The 12,774-nt window shown below is 46.4% G+C and overlaps 1 protein-coding gene across 1 annotated transcript in view; it reads left to right on the top strand.

The window, feature by feature from the left end:
- The window catches only part of NRG2 (neuregulin 2), a 90,538-nt gene that overhangs the window by 30,702 nt on the left and 47,062 nt on the right, over window positions 1–12,774 (top strand). The window contains exon 3 of the mRNA XM_075102373.1: window positions 8,760–8,878. Within this exon, the coding sequence (XP_074958474.1) occupies window positions 8,760–8,878 (119 nt within the window). The remainder of the gene's footprint in view (window positions 1–8,759; window positions 8,879–12,774) is intronic.

The raw sequence follows: 12,774 nt of genomic DNA, 5'->3' as shown, positions 1-12,774 counted from the left end.
TTGAAAATAAAGGAAGTATATGTTGTAAGGAGAGAAGCAGTTAACTGCATGTCAGCTCTTCAGCTTTTCCATCAATCATCTCCCATCTTGTTTTTTAAACCTACTGGCAAACTTCTGGTGCCATCAGGTAAAGGAGTAGGTTGTTTGTTTGTTTTTTTTTTTCCAATGGGTATTTGCTGGAGGGATGGGAACAATTCTAATTCCTCCTTTCTGAACTGCATGTTCCATCTGTAATTAGTAACAGGCTGAGGCAAGACTGGCTTGCACGAAAAGGAAATTTCTCTTTAAGGTGGAAGACATTATTGGCTGGAATTTTATCTCTGGCTCAACTTAAATAAAACACAGTTGATGGGCAACCTAGAGAAATTACCCAGAAAGAATTGCATGCAGTAGTGGAAGTACAGCATAGTGAGTGGATCTCCTTTTGAGCTGCCAAAGCAATACCATTTTCTGCTGAGTGCATCTGAGATCCGATTGAGGCTGCTAGCTCCCAAAAAGTTAAGGTTGGGTTTTGACTCTCTGACTGTCTCAGCAAATGGTCAAATGCCAATTGTGGAGAAAGCCAAGGAATTTTCTGTTTGTGGAGGTGTAGAGAACCTACCCCACTTCAGGGCTCAGGGCTCAGCCCTGAGATATGTAGATCTTCAGATGGAGTCAGAGAGGGTCCAGGAGCCTGGTAGTCCCCTAGCTGTGGCTGTCCATACAGCCTCTTCTCTTTGTGTGCTCTTTTACCAAGGGAGATTGCTGGGGTGATGAAGTAGGAGTATCATTAGATTGGAGAGGGTTGGCAGTTCAGTTTGGGACAGGCTGACTATATATCATCCCCTGGGAGTAGTGTCCTACTTTCAGTATCACCAGGAATCCCTATTGTTAGCCTGTAAGTGGAGCCAAGGGATACCCTTCTCCAGTTTCTGTACAGTAGTCCCTCAGGCAATGCTAGTTGGGGCAGATTCATTGCTGGGGTCTTCCTTGTAGAGCTCACTGCTGTAGATTATTCCCCACCCACAATGAATGGGGCTGTGGTCTTCCCTGTACAGCTCACTGCACTGGAATGAAGGCAAAAAAAATGCCAAAGCAGCAGGGAAAGAGAGTGCCAATAAAGATAAATGATTTCCTAATTAAGCCTGGAGACAAGGAGGGGCAAAGAGAACTGCTAAAGCCTTGTGGGAGCCAGAGTGAACCGAAGCAGGCTATACCACCACTCTGGCAGGGGTCTTCAGGCTGACATTTTTAAACAAAGGAAAAAGCTCTTTTGACAATGGATCTTGCAAGAGCAATTCCAGATGCCTTGAAGCTAAGACTCTTCTCAAGCACCGGTGTTGTTATAATCACCAAGGGAGCTTCTGCCTTGCTAACTCTCACGATGTCATTATAAGTCTCCGATATTTGGGATTTGGTTTTAGCTGCTGAAGGCACTTTATTGGAGGGGGGTGTGAAGGAGAGCATTTCCTTTGTTTGTCTGTTTGTTGTTTTAAAGGACATGATGGACATCATATTGGCCAATGCACCTGGGACTGAACCAGGGAATTTGAGAACTGAAAGGAGAAGCAGCTGGGTCTTGAGCTAGAACAATCTACAAACTTTGCAAGTTGGGGCTCCTAAGAGATTCAGAGAATGGGCATTTAATCAAACTTGACTGAGTTATAGTGACTAACAAGTTACGGTCAGATTCTGGGCTGCTTCAACTGATGGTGTGTGCGAACTTAAAGATGGAAGAAGCTTTACGTGCCTGAAATTTTGTATGGTTTTTTTTTCCAGTGATGTTGGCTGCTTAAAAAAGAAAAAAAAATCTCCCTACAGACCTTAGCCCACTGTGGTTGCAAAATATCACAGATTAGGTTGAAGCACTCATTGAGACATGAGCTGAAATCCCATTCATCCAGTTTAAGTTAAAATGCTTTGCTTTGGGGAAGGAGGGCTGGGGTGAGGGCTGAGGCTGCAGGCAGTTCACCTGGGACAGCACATTATATACCTACAGGCATGTATTTGCCAGGTCCCCCTTAGACTTCGTGGATCACGCACTGGTGAGGATCTGTGATATGTACCAGTTGCAGAAAAATGACTTAGGAAGAGAAGAATGACATCCATCCCAACGGCTCCAAACTCAGAAAGGAGCCCCAAAACTGTAACTGAATCTCTTGCACAACACTGTGTACCACCATAGTGATATGTTTTGGAGGGGTAGTTCTCTGTCCATCTGAAGGTGCCATCCCTTTCCCATGTCCTCTATTCCCACAAATGCTTTTTCCTGATCTGGGTATTTGCAGCCTTGCTCTGCTCATCTCCATTCCTGTCCTCTGCTCAGGGCTCACCCCAGACAGCTGCTTTTAGTAGGTCACCTCCCTCTCCTTTTCCCCTGATTCTTTAAAACTAATTGGCTTTGCTTTGAAGGCCTTCCCCTCTTCTGGCAATTCCTGAAGTTTTTGTCCTGCCTCTGATTTTCCCAGCATATCAGCCTCCAAGTAATATGTGATATGCTTCCAAACTAGGACCTCTGTGCCTTCTCCTTAGCAGCATTGACCTTCTCTTCCCCTCCCTGCTACAGAACCAGCTGATATGGTGAGACCTCTGCACACTGTCCTGGCTGCACACCTACCAGGGGTGTCTCGTCTCTATATTGAGGTCATATGCTCTTTGGGACAGGGAGGTATCTGTTCCACATTTGGTGCTGGGAGGTCCCTGACTCCTGGGAGGCTGCTAGTGTGCTCCTGTGAGATATCACATTAAGCAGGGAAAGAACTTGCTCTGAGCTGGCCTCAGAGTACTGCTCCAGGATCTAAATTTTCTCGAAGAAATTAAAATCCTGGCATTGCGGTTGGAGGAAACATTTGTGGGATGGATCAATTGCTTTGAATTCCAGGACAAGTAATACAATGGACCCTGCACTGACATCAGGTCTGTGCATCAGCCTTAGCCCAAAATTCAGCTTTTATGTATTTATTGTTTTCACATCCTGGCAGCAGTGACAGACTTGCCCGGCACAAAGAGCAGCAGCACACAAGGGTTTGTCTCTTAACAGAGCAGCCACAAAGTCCACTCCAGGGACAGGTGTGTGGCTGCATTATGCTGCCTCTGTTACCCTACACCTCTTCCCGTTGCAGGAACATCTGTGGCAATTCATGAATGTGGCCCCAGGCTGATTTTGAGGATGCAGGGGGGTTGCACAAGTGACCCTGCTCTTTGGAGCGTACTTATCGATCTTTTCCCCTTTTGTTGACGCTGCATGACCCAGAAGGGATTCCAGCTCTCACTCTGAGACCAGCGTCAGCGACAGCTCGGCAGAGTGAGGACGGTCAAGTTTTCCTTTTAAAATCAGCCTGTCCCAAGCCTGGGCACAGAGAGACAACAGCACTGCTGAGCAAAGAAGGGGCAAATCTGCTTTTCAGGTTAGAACAGCACTTTAATGTTGGGGGACAGGGGTAGGAGAGAGCAGGGAGAGGGGGTCAGGGGTTGACTGGTCCTGTCCTGGGCATCCACAAGAACATTATCTGTCTCCCACACCTGCTTCTCCCACAGTCCCAGCAGGACAAACACTGAGAGGGGCAAATGATGGTGTGACGGGAGGTGGAAGGAGTACTTCACCCACTGCAGAAGGGATGATGGCCGAGCTGAAAAGTCTGAACCTCCTTGTCCATACCCCTCTTATTTGATTGCTTTGCTTGAGAGCACTTTTTTCCCCCTTTCCCATTTGTTGTTTCTGTAGCTAATCCTGAACTAGCCAGATCATGCCCTAGCACGATGCCATGCAAAGCGCAGCCAGCATAGGGCCACTTGTTTTTCTGAAGCACAGCAAAGCGCAGCCAGCGTGCCCAGCTCTATTGTGGTGATCTGTAACTGAAGGGCAGGGAAGAGATTGGGGTGGTTTCCACCTGGCAGTGCAGGAGAGAGGATGCTCCTGGCTGCCGCTCCTGCCCTGACAGAGGTGCTTTGCCATGGCCATCCCCTCTCTGCTTTGCATTGCAGTGATGTCTTCTGCCTGATTTTAGCCTACTGTGTGCTGGGGAAGATGAACGTGTTCCTCAAGGTCAGGGCACTGAAAGCTCCTGCTGCAGCCAGTGAGGCTGCCTGATGTTTGGCAGTCACTGGACAACACTTCTTGACTGTAAACTGAAGAACTGGATATTCTGAATCTTATTGCCAATCATTAACCTGCTCCCTCAGTACAAGTGCACCACCGTGTAGAGTGCCAGGGCAGCACATAGGCACCAATTAAATCTTTGGCAGGAGTGTAAGCAGCACACATTACAGCAATTGCTGGCCTTTCTGCTTTCTGCAATATTGGTTTGCTTCCTGCCACTGGCTCTCTGTGCAAACAGAGAGGAATGGAGTTAATACGTAACCACAGTTATTCACTAATAATAGGTAAACACACTGTATTCAGTGTGTCCTTTGCAAGGGTCATATTTGGGAATTTCCTTTTCCTAGGATCTCAGGTGTGTTTACTATGTGCAGTGTTCTTCACTGACGACTTAGGGGCCACATGTGGTGTAGTCTTCAAATTCTTTTCATCAGCTAATTCCTTGACTTCTTTATTACTTATGTGTTAGCTACCCTATTTGTAGAAGACTAGTAAAATACTACAGCAGTAGTAATCCTAAAGCTATTTTTTTCCTGAGTGATGCAGAAGCAGCTGAACTCACATAAGGAACACAGAGTGCTCAGTGAAATGTAGGTGTCTTGGAGGCAGCTTGTGGCAGCTGCTCTCCTGCTCACATGCTCTGAGATGAATGGCTTTGCAAGGAGATGACCGGGGAAGATGATCCCATTTCCACTTGGCAGTAGGGAAGAGGAGAAAAACAATTCAAGCTTGACCAAAGTGCTGGTGGGAACATGACTCCTGTCATGAAAAGTTCCTCCTTGGCTGAGATAAAGTGTCTGTTTCTTTTCCTCTGCCTATACTGGAGGCCTCAGGGCCCAAGCTCACATTTAGATGTCTAACTCTGAGATGTCTAAATTACAGCAGATGAGGCCACCCTTCCCAGCCAGAATTTGCCAGGATCTTTGTGTAGGTCCCAGCCAAGGGTTGATCTCCTTGTTTCCCATTGTAGTCTGGAGATTGGCACCACAGAGGGTCATTTACTCATCGTTCCAAACTGCCCTCTGGGGGACTCTTTTCTCTTGGCCAGAAAGGTATTTTGGGGGATCTTCTTCTGGCCAGGCTGAAGGTCTCCTTATGAATCCTATCCCCCAGAGCTTGCAGACAACATATTCCCCATGGCGTATTCCTCCACTGGCACTACAGGAGATAATTAGTACGTGGCTAAGTCATATGTGCTGAGGGTCAGAAAAGACAATAAGGCAGATTTTCCCCTGGAGTAAAGAAATGTCAGCAGAGTTGCACTGCAGTGAAATGATGGGATCTGTAAGTGACCCTGGCCCTTTCACTGAACAAACAGCCCAGGGCACTGCCTTCCTCCAGAAGAATGGCATTGTCTGCCAGCCAGGCACCCTTGTGAATGCATATGGTAGGTCTTTCCCAGGCGCTGGTGACCCCAAGAGACATGCTGCCCAGAAGGGCAGTAGGGACTTGATACAAAACTCCTGTGCACAACCTAATTCCTCATATGCTATTACTCGGTGTTTCTGTAAAAACATGCCTCAGCCCTCAAGTGAACAAAGTGCCTGCCCATGGGGCAGCAGGAGGAAGAACACAAACTTGAAAAACCAATTTCCTAGGCAGTTTGGAGGTATTTTTGTAGCACTTGGAGATAGTAAAATAGAACAGAGACAGACTGATCATCTTTGTCTTTGCCACACACAGATCAAGCAAGTTCTAGTCTCTTTTACATCCTTTAGTTCAGTTCTAGTGCACAGGCATTATCCATGTGAATTAAAAGGTGCATGGCTAATGCTATGAAACAAGGTATCTCTCTGGCTGTTTCAGTGCTTCCTGGAATAGGGGAATTCTCTTTACTGTGGCTATGCTCCACATTAAAGCTGATCCTTGTCTGTACCCTTCATCTCTCTCCCCCAAGTCTGTTACCTGACATTAGCGCAGTGTGTAGACCAAGCATAGCTATACCATTTGTCTGGGGTACGAAAAGCAAGAATAAGCTCTTGATTTTTTAGGGGGATCTTGCAATCCAGGAGAATTTCAACAAACTGTGATACAAAATAAGAATAAGCACTTTTGACAGTACAACATTTTTGTGCATTAAAGCAAAATAATGCTCTTTGGTTTCACCTTGATGCTGATATGCTATAAATGCCATCATTGCTTTTTATTCTGGTCACATTCCTCTTGAGTTCCAGGTAAAAGACCAAATGTCTCTCATCCTGTTCTTGTAGATGAATTTGGCAAGTGTGCCCCCTTTCATTAGCCTTTTGTGTCACTAATAGCTTACTAATTTGTATCTTTGGGAATTAAAACCCTTTATCTGTAAAAGGTCACGTACATAGGCATATTCTAATGCCATGGTGGATTTTTCCAGTTACTACACACAATGAAACATGCTGTGCATATGAGATTGCAATGTAGCCAGTTATCATCAGAATATCTGTCTTCCAGCAGCTGAAGACAGCATGTCTGCTAATGCTTTCAGCTCTGCACTGTCAGCCTCAGCATGCTGGTGTGCAAGGGTGGTGTTTTCTACAGGACTTTGAGTTAGAACCTCACTCTTCCACACTGCTTTCAACACGTGCTGCCTGCCTTTTCATTCTGCATTGCAGCAATAACTACAAGCCTGTCATAGGGGTGATTTATAAAACAAATGGTGTATTCTGTCAATGGGGGTTGAGACAGCTGAGAGAAAGTAATGGCTGTGCTGTGCTGGGGCAGTCTTGTTGGAGTTGCATGCAGTAGTACCAGAAGCCCACCTCACCCCTTTGGCAAGGGTTCCTATACCTGCCTCTTTGCCTGAACCGGGCACTACAGCCCAACAGAGCCAACCTTCATCAGGTGCCCATCATACTTCCCCAGCAAGATGCAGAACCCAATTTCCATCGGGCAGCAACAGGCCCTGGAGGCTTTTAAATGCTTTGCTGTGTCTTGGGTGCTGCTTGAGTCCTAAGGCACCACAGCAGCGAGGACAATGATACCCAGGACTTTACAGGTTGCTCTAAGAGACTTTACAAAATTCAGAGAAGTGTACAGTACTGGGAGTCAAGGCAGCTTTGCACCACTCTGAATCAGCCTGCTTGTTTAGGCACCCATGTTGGAACATGTTGGCCCAAATAACTTCATTACACAGTGGATTAGGGGAGACCTAGGATTAGAGGGATTCAAGAGGTCTTTGCATACTGTCAACATTCATTTAAAAATTGCTCCACATGGGGCCTAAACTCGTGCAATTGAACACTTGACCACATCCTGTAAAACAGGGCAGTGCCTGTATCCTGGGAGCTGTATCAAGTTGTCTCCAAGTGCTTTTAATTTACTAATATAACTAGTGAGATGTTCACACTGTGTCATTGCATCGTGCCTCCCAGTAGAACAGCATGTCAGGGTATTAAAAATATGCCAGTGTGCTTCTGTGAAGACCTTCCTATGGACGATGATTTGCAGAGCCCAAAGAAAAGTCCTTCTCAGATGACACTGTAACATTGCAAATATGTCCAAAGATAATGATTATTTTCCACATAAAAGGAATTTTATTTGCCTTCAGTGAGATAGACCACTGGGACCTCTTTCTAAAGCTGTCAGTGTTTCCAAGTCTCTAAATAAATTGACTGTATGACACAGACCTGAGATAAAAGCTTGGGGTAGAAAGCAGAGGGATGTTCTCATGAGAAGAATACACAGGGTAGTTTTTGATAAGAAAGCTACAATGGAGGAAATGTAGTAAACCAGGGCCTAATGTGAGAGTCCCACTGTGGTCTCTTGGGTGGTATTCAGTGTGTGTTGAAGGCTCCTATAGATCTCTGTTAAACTAGGCAACAAAAGGTTTTGACTATTAGTCAGAGAGACATTGCAGACAATGAGACATCAGTCATAGCCAGTGGGAAAGACAACGCTTGTCTTCCCCGTGTGCCGCAGAGCTCTGCCGCAGAGCTGCTCCCTCTCCCATGAAGAACACACCACAAGTTGTTAGGTGGCACGGGCAATCATTGTCTTCTGCTCTTTCGAGGCACTTCTGGCTGATGACTGTGTGCAGTTCAGCCCCACATATTTGTAGTATATTGGAATGTGTGTATATTGGGGAAACAAAGTGCTTGTCCTATTTGTTGGCCTGGATAAAGCTACAAGCTAGCTGTCTAGGTCAAACCACAGGGTTTTGATTTGCAGGCTGGAAAGTGATGAGTCCCCCCTGACCCTGTGGGTGTTTGTGTTGAGTGTGTGACACTGCTGAACACAGCAAGTGACGCACTGGACTGCTCAGCCTTCTTGCTGAGGAAGGTGCAGAACATGCATCTCATCTCTACATCTCTGTCTCGCAGGCAGATCCCACCGTCTAACAGTAAAGTGGCTTTTCTTCAGTGAAGAAAGTCTGCGCTGGAATGCTGGGACTCTTGGGCTCAACCCCTCACAAGACCTTCTGTGTGAATGAGAGCAGGTGTCAGACCAAACCACAGCAACATGCTAAGAGCAGTGGGTTCAGAGGGAGATGTTCATTTAGGAAGTCATGGTGGTTGTGATGCCTGGGAAGGGTCTAATCCGAATCCTGACCAGGCTTGAGTGCCTATTCAGCTTGTGAGATCAGGCAGCCCATCCTCTCAAGAAGGGGTGATGTACCAGGCAGCGTACCAGGGCCAGGAATGGTTATCAATTCATGAGGGTGGTTAGCAATCAAGTAAGAAATGTCTGCTGTACTTTTCAACAGAAAGATTTCCAGACTGCAGTTCAACAAGGTGAAGTTGGAAGATGCTGGGGAGTACAGCTGCGAAGCGGAGAACGTTTTAGGGAAAGACACCGCAAAAGGCAGCCTGAATGTGAAAAGTGGTAAGTGAAGAAGCCAGCAAATGTCTTGAGCTGTCTGCCATTCAAGCAGAAAGTGGGAAGTTCTGCACATGATCTGTCTTTCATTTTGTTTCATGCTTTCAGGATATCGAGTAAAACAATCTTGGGAGATAAGAAAAATGCAGCTTAGCATAAATGTTTATCGTTGTTATCTGTCACTGGCAATGTGGTTAATTTACATTTTAAATAAACTTACAGTCTATGTATTTTTTTAAAAGGGGTAAGGAGGAAAGAAAGCTGGTGGGATTGATGTTTTCTTTTTTTAAAGGATTTCTGAGAAACAAAATTCACCAGAAGACAAGTAATTAAACCATAGCTTTGTGATGAGTGAAGTTGCTTCTGGTTTTCATCCTAGAATGTGTGCTCCATCTCTTAGAGCTCAGCAGATGGAGTCTGAGGTTAGGTGGTTTTGTTATTATCTTGGTCATAATAATTATATTGCTTAACATGTTGGTTTGGATGCGCCCTCCAGCTCAGAAAGTCCCTACAGTGGTTGCCAGAAGGCAGGAGGGTGCGACTAGGGGAGGGATGACTCTGTACAAGTTCTGTTTCCTAAGTTCTTCCTCCTGCCATTCACAATGGGCCACTGCGGGAGCCTGGGCTCTGTGCTCTGCAAACCTTTGGTGTGATCCAGTTTCCCTCCTGTTGTGCTCTTATTAGTATTAGTCAAATGTGAAGGAAGGTAGCTTTCTCCTGCTTCTTTCTGGCATTATTTTCTCTGTTAACCCCTACCTCAGCAGTGTTTGCAGTCCTGAATCTTTTGTTCTGTGAAGCTGCAATATCACAGAGCCCCCCTCCCTCAGTTACTCTGCCTGTAAAAACCCACTGCTTGCAAAGTCTGGAGGAAGGCCATCCATGCTCAGACCTCCATGCCTTTATGCTTCATGTCTATGAAGTTAGCCCTGCTGCTCTGCTGTGCTTCTTTGTGATCATGGTAGGAAAGGTGTCCAGAGTAAACTAACTGAGGCAGTGCCACTCCTTTTTTTCTGACTCATGCTTTGGTTGTCCCATTACAATGTGAACTGTTCCTGTTTTGACTGGAAGCTGCATGTGCAACCCTCTTCCCATGTGCAACATGCACGGGCAGCATGCGCATGCCATCAGAGCCCTGTCTGCCTCCTCCACTCGCCCTACCCAGTCACTAGCAATCCCCTTTCACAAGTGGAAGAGTGCGATCAAGCAGCGCACGCTGCAAGGCTCTGATCCTGCACACTGCTTATGGCACCAAGAAAATGCACATCAGGCCACTACAACTTCAAACTGCACCTGTCCATATGCACAGGTAATGGCAGCATTTGTCAGGGTTTAAATCCTCCTCTGCAGGAAGACATGCTGTCTGGCAAGGACAGCTGGTTGCTTCCACTCAGGTCATAGGGGGTGTGAAGACACACCTGAGTTGCCCAGAAAGGTGTTGAGACCTGAAAAGCAACCAAAAAGATCCAAAGATCTGACCTGTACCTTTTCCTAGTGGGAGCTGCAGGCTGCAAGGTACTGCAGATCCAGTAGATTGCCTGCTGTGGCAGTGCCTTGATTAATCCATTTTCTAAGCTGCTTTGCAAATCTGCCTTTGTCTTGCCACTCTGAGCTGCATGCATACCTTGCTGCTCCTATTTGTAGGTCACCTGGCAGGACAGCAGCTGAATGCTAGTTGTAGTCCCTTGCAAAGGTAAACAAGATGATGGTGATCACTGTAGGCTTTTGCAGCTCTGTCACCCCCTTTGCACTCTTTTTTTCGCTTTCCCATGGAGCTACTCCGAGCCGAGGAGCCTTCATCTGTGCCCAGGCACTTGCTGTCCTGGAATCTCCCTCTTTCCTTACTGCTGGGCCTTCTTGGGACCTTGACAGCTTTCCTCACTTCTGCAAGCTCCCATCTGTGATATCTTTCAGTAGAAAACTCCTCAGAGCATCTGCTTCTCTCTGAAATCATGTGCGCTCTCTTCTGTCCCTGCCTGCATTCTTCTCCAGGCTCCTTAGCACTGATCCTATTGTGACTAAGTCTCAACACAGTGCTTTGTGAAGTTCTAGCAGTTTATAACAATTAATCAGAGGAGACGCGTGAGCTGGCCTCCCCTCGAGCTTTCCCCTCTGTCCCAGAAGCTCACTCTAGCTATTGCTGTTTCTGTATGTTCTGCTGCTTTATATTCTGCTTCTTAACTGCAGCCCTGTCCCTGGGAACCTGGTGCATCTGCCTGTGCTGGGCAGGCTGGCTGGGACTGATGCTCTGGGACTGTCTGCTGGAAGCAGACTTTCTGACCTGACACGTAGCTGTATTGTAGGAGGTCCTATAATGTTGCTGTGATACAGGCGTGTAAATCCAGGACTGGGAAAAAGTCATGAGCTAACACTGCATCTTGTTATACAGAGACATGTGGTTTGGGGGCATCTTTGTGTGCTCCTGTAGAAGGTGGCATTACAAGAGGTTGCCTGAGCTGTTGAGGCTTGAGATGAGCATTATGGAGGAGCAAGGTGTCCTCAGCCCAACACGCCATTCCCCTCCAGGGGTGCAGAGGCCAGAGGCAGAGGCTCCTGAGCCCACTTGAGTCCTGCTGTCAGAGAAACAGCTCACACGTGAGACCCTAAGGCCCATGGATGTGAAGGTCTGAGATTCAGTCTCTGCTGGTAAAAATTTTTCAGCATGATGAGGCAGCGTTGCCGTTGCAAAGTACTCTGCTCTCTTCCACTATCACTTTTCAGTTTATACCAGTTTTAAAAGAGCACCTTTTCAGCCATGCAGATCTGTCGCAAATCACGAAAACCACCACACTGAAGAGATATTTTCTTTAGAAAGAGAGTGGCTGCATTGCAGTGACCCCTTGTCACTTAGAAAATGCCTATCAGCCAAACCCATCACTTCATCTCTTCTCTGCAATTCTGGTATTTCCACAAAATGCCTGGCTCAGAAATAAATGCTTTCACATTGAAAAGCTTTGGAGGGTGTCAATTTCTGAGGAAATGCTTCTGTGCTTAGCCAAAATATATTGTGCTTTGCTTTTATTTTGAGATTTTTATTACTTTGAGGTAAATTAGATGCTTTCTTAGAAAAATATCCTGTTTCCCAGTTCTCTTTGTTGAGTAGTCTAATACTGGTGGCACATGGGCATGAGGGCACAGCTGAGATGTGACTTTTTTTGATTCTTTTTTTCCTCAGAAAATTTCTAGACACCTCCTTAACTGACCCCTGCCCTTTTGCTAAACACTGCAGGAAAAATCAAACTTTTATAAAAAATTCTTTCTGCTTTTACCTTTTCATGGTGGTCTCACCCCTCTCTCTGACAGCGTGCTGCACACACAGTGTAGGCTCCTGGTGCTTTGTCTTCTGTGCATCTAGAGGGTGGTCAGGGGCTTTGATCCAGAAGGGGCTGTTGCTGCCAGCGGGCTCAAGTAGAGCTGGTGACTGTGGACATAGGACTTTCCCAGTATCCTGGTTTGTAAAGAGGAAACTGCTACATACACTCGGCTCCATATTGCCTGTGGCCATGGCCTTCACCTGTTTCATGTTCCTCCATCTCTTGTACAAGCATTACTTTGTGCTGCAGAACTGCACATACTTGTGGGATGGAGGCTCTTCAGATGATCTCACCTTTTCTTAAAGTCCACATTTTTCTCACTGTCACAGTCTGTGATCCTGTCTTTGCACTCTCATGGCCATCAGGGCTAAGAAAACCTCAAACAGTTTCACTCTTCACCTGCTGGGTGAATCCTGAGCCATTTCTGCTTTTTTATCATGACAGACATCCTAATGGCATGAGGCTTCTTACAGTGAGGGGACCTGTGCCACCCCCTGCAGGGGCACTCGTTTATCTGCCTCTGTTATCCAGTTACCCATTTGAGTGTACTCTAACCAGCACTAACACGTTGACAGCCACCCCAGCCTGTGC

The sequence above is a fragment of the Phalacrocorax aristotelis genome, chromosome 8, assembly GCF_949628215.1.
Source record: "Phalacrocorax aristotelis chromosome 8, bGulAri2.1, whole genome shotgun sequence".
NCBI classification, from domain to species: Eukaryota; Metazoa; Chordata; class Aves; order Suliformes; family Phalacrocoracidae; genus Phalacrocorax; species Phalacrocorax aristotelis.
Note: the sequence above shows the minus strand (reverse complement) of the source record. Positions and strands in the feature narration are given on the sequence as shown.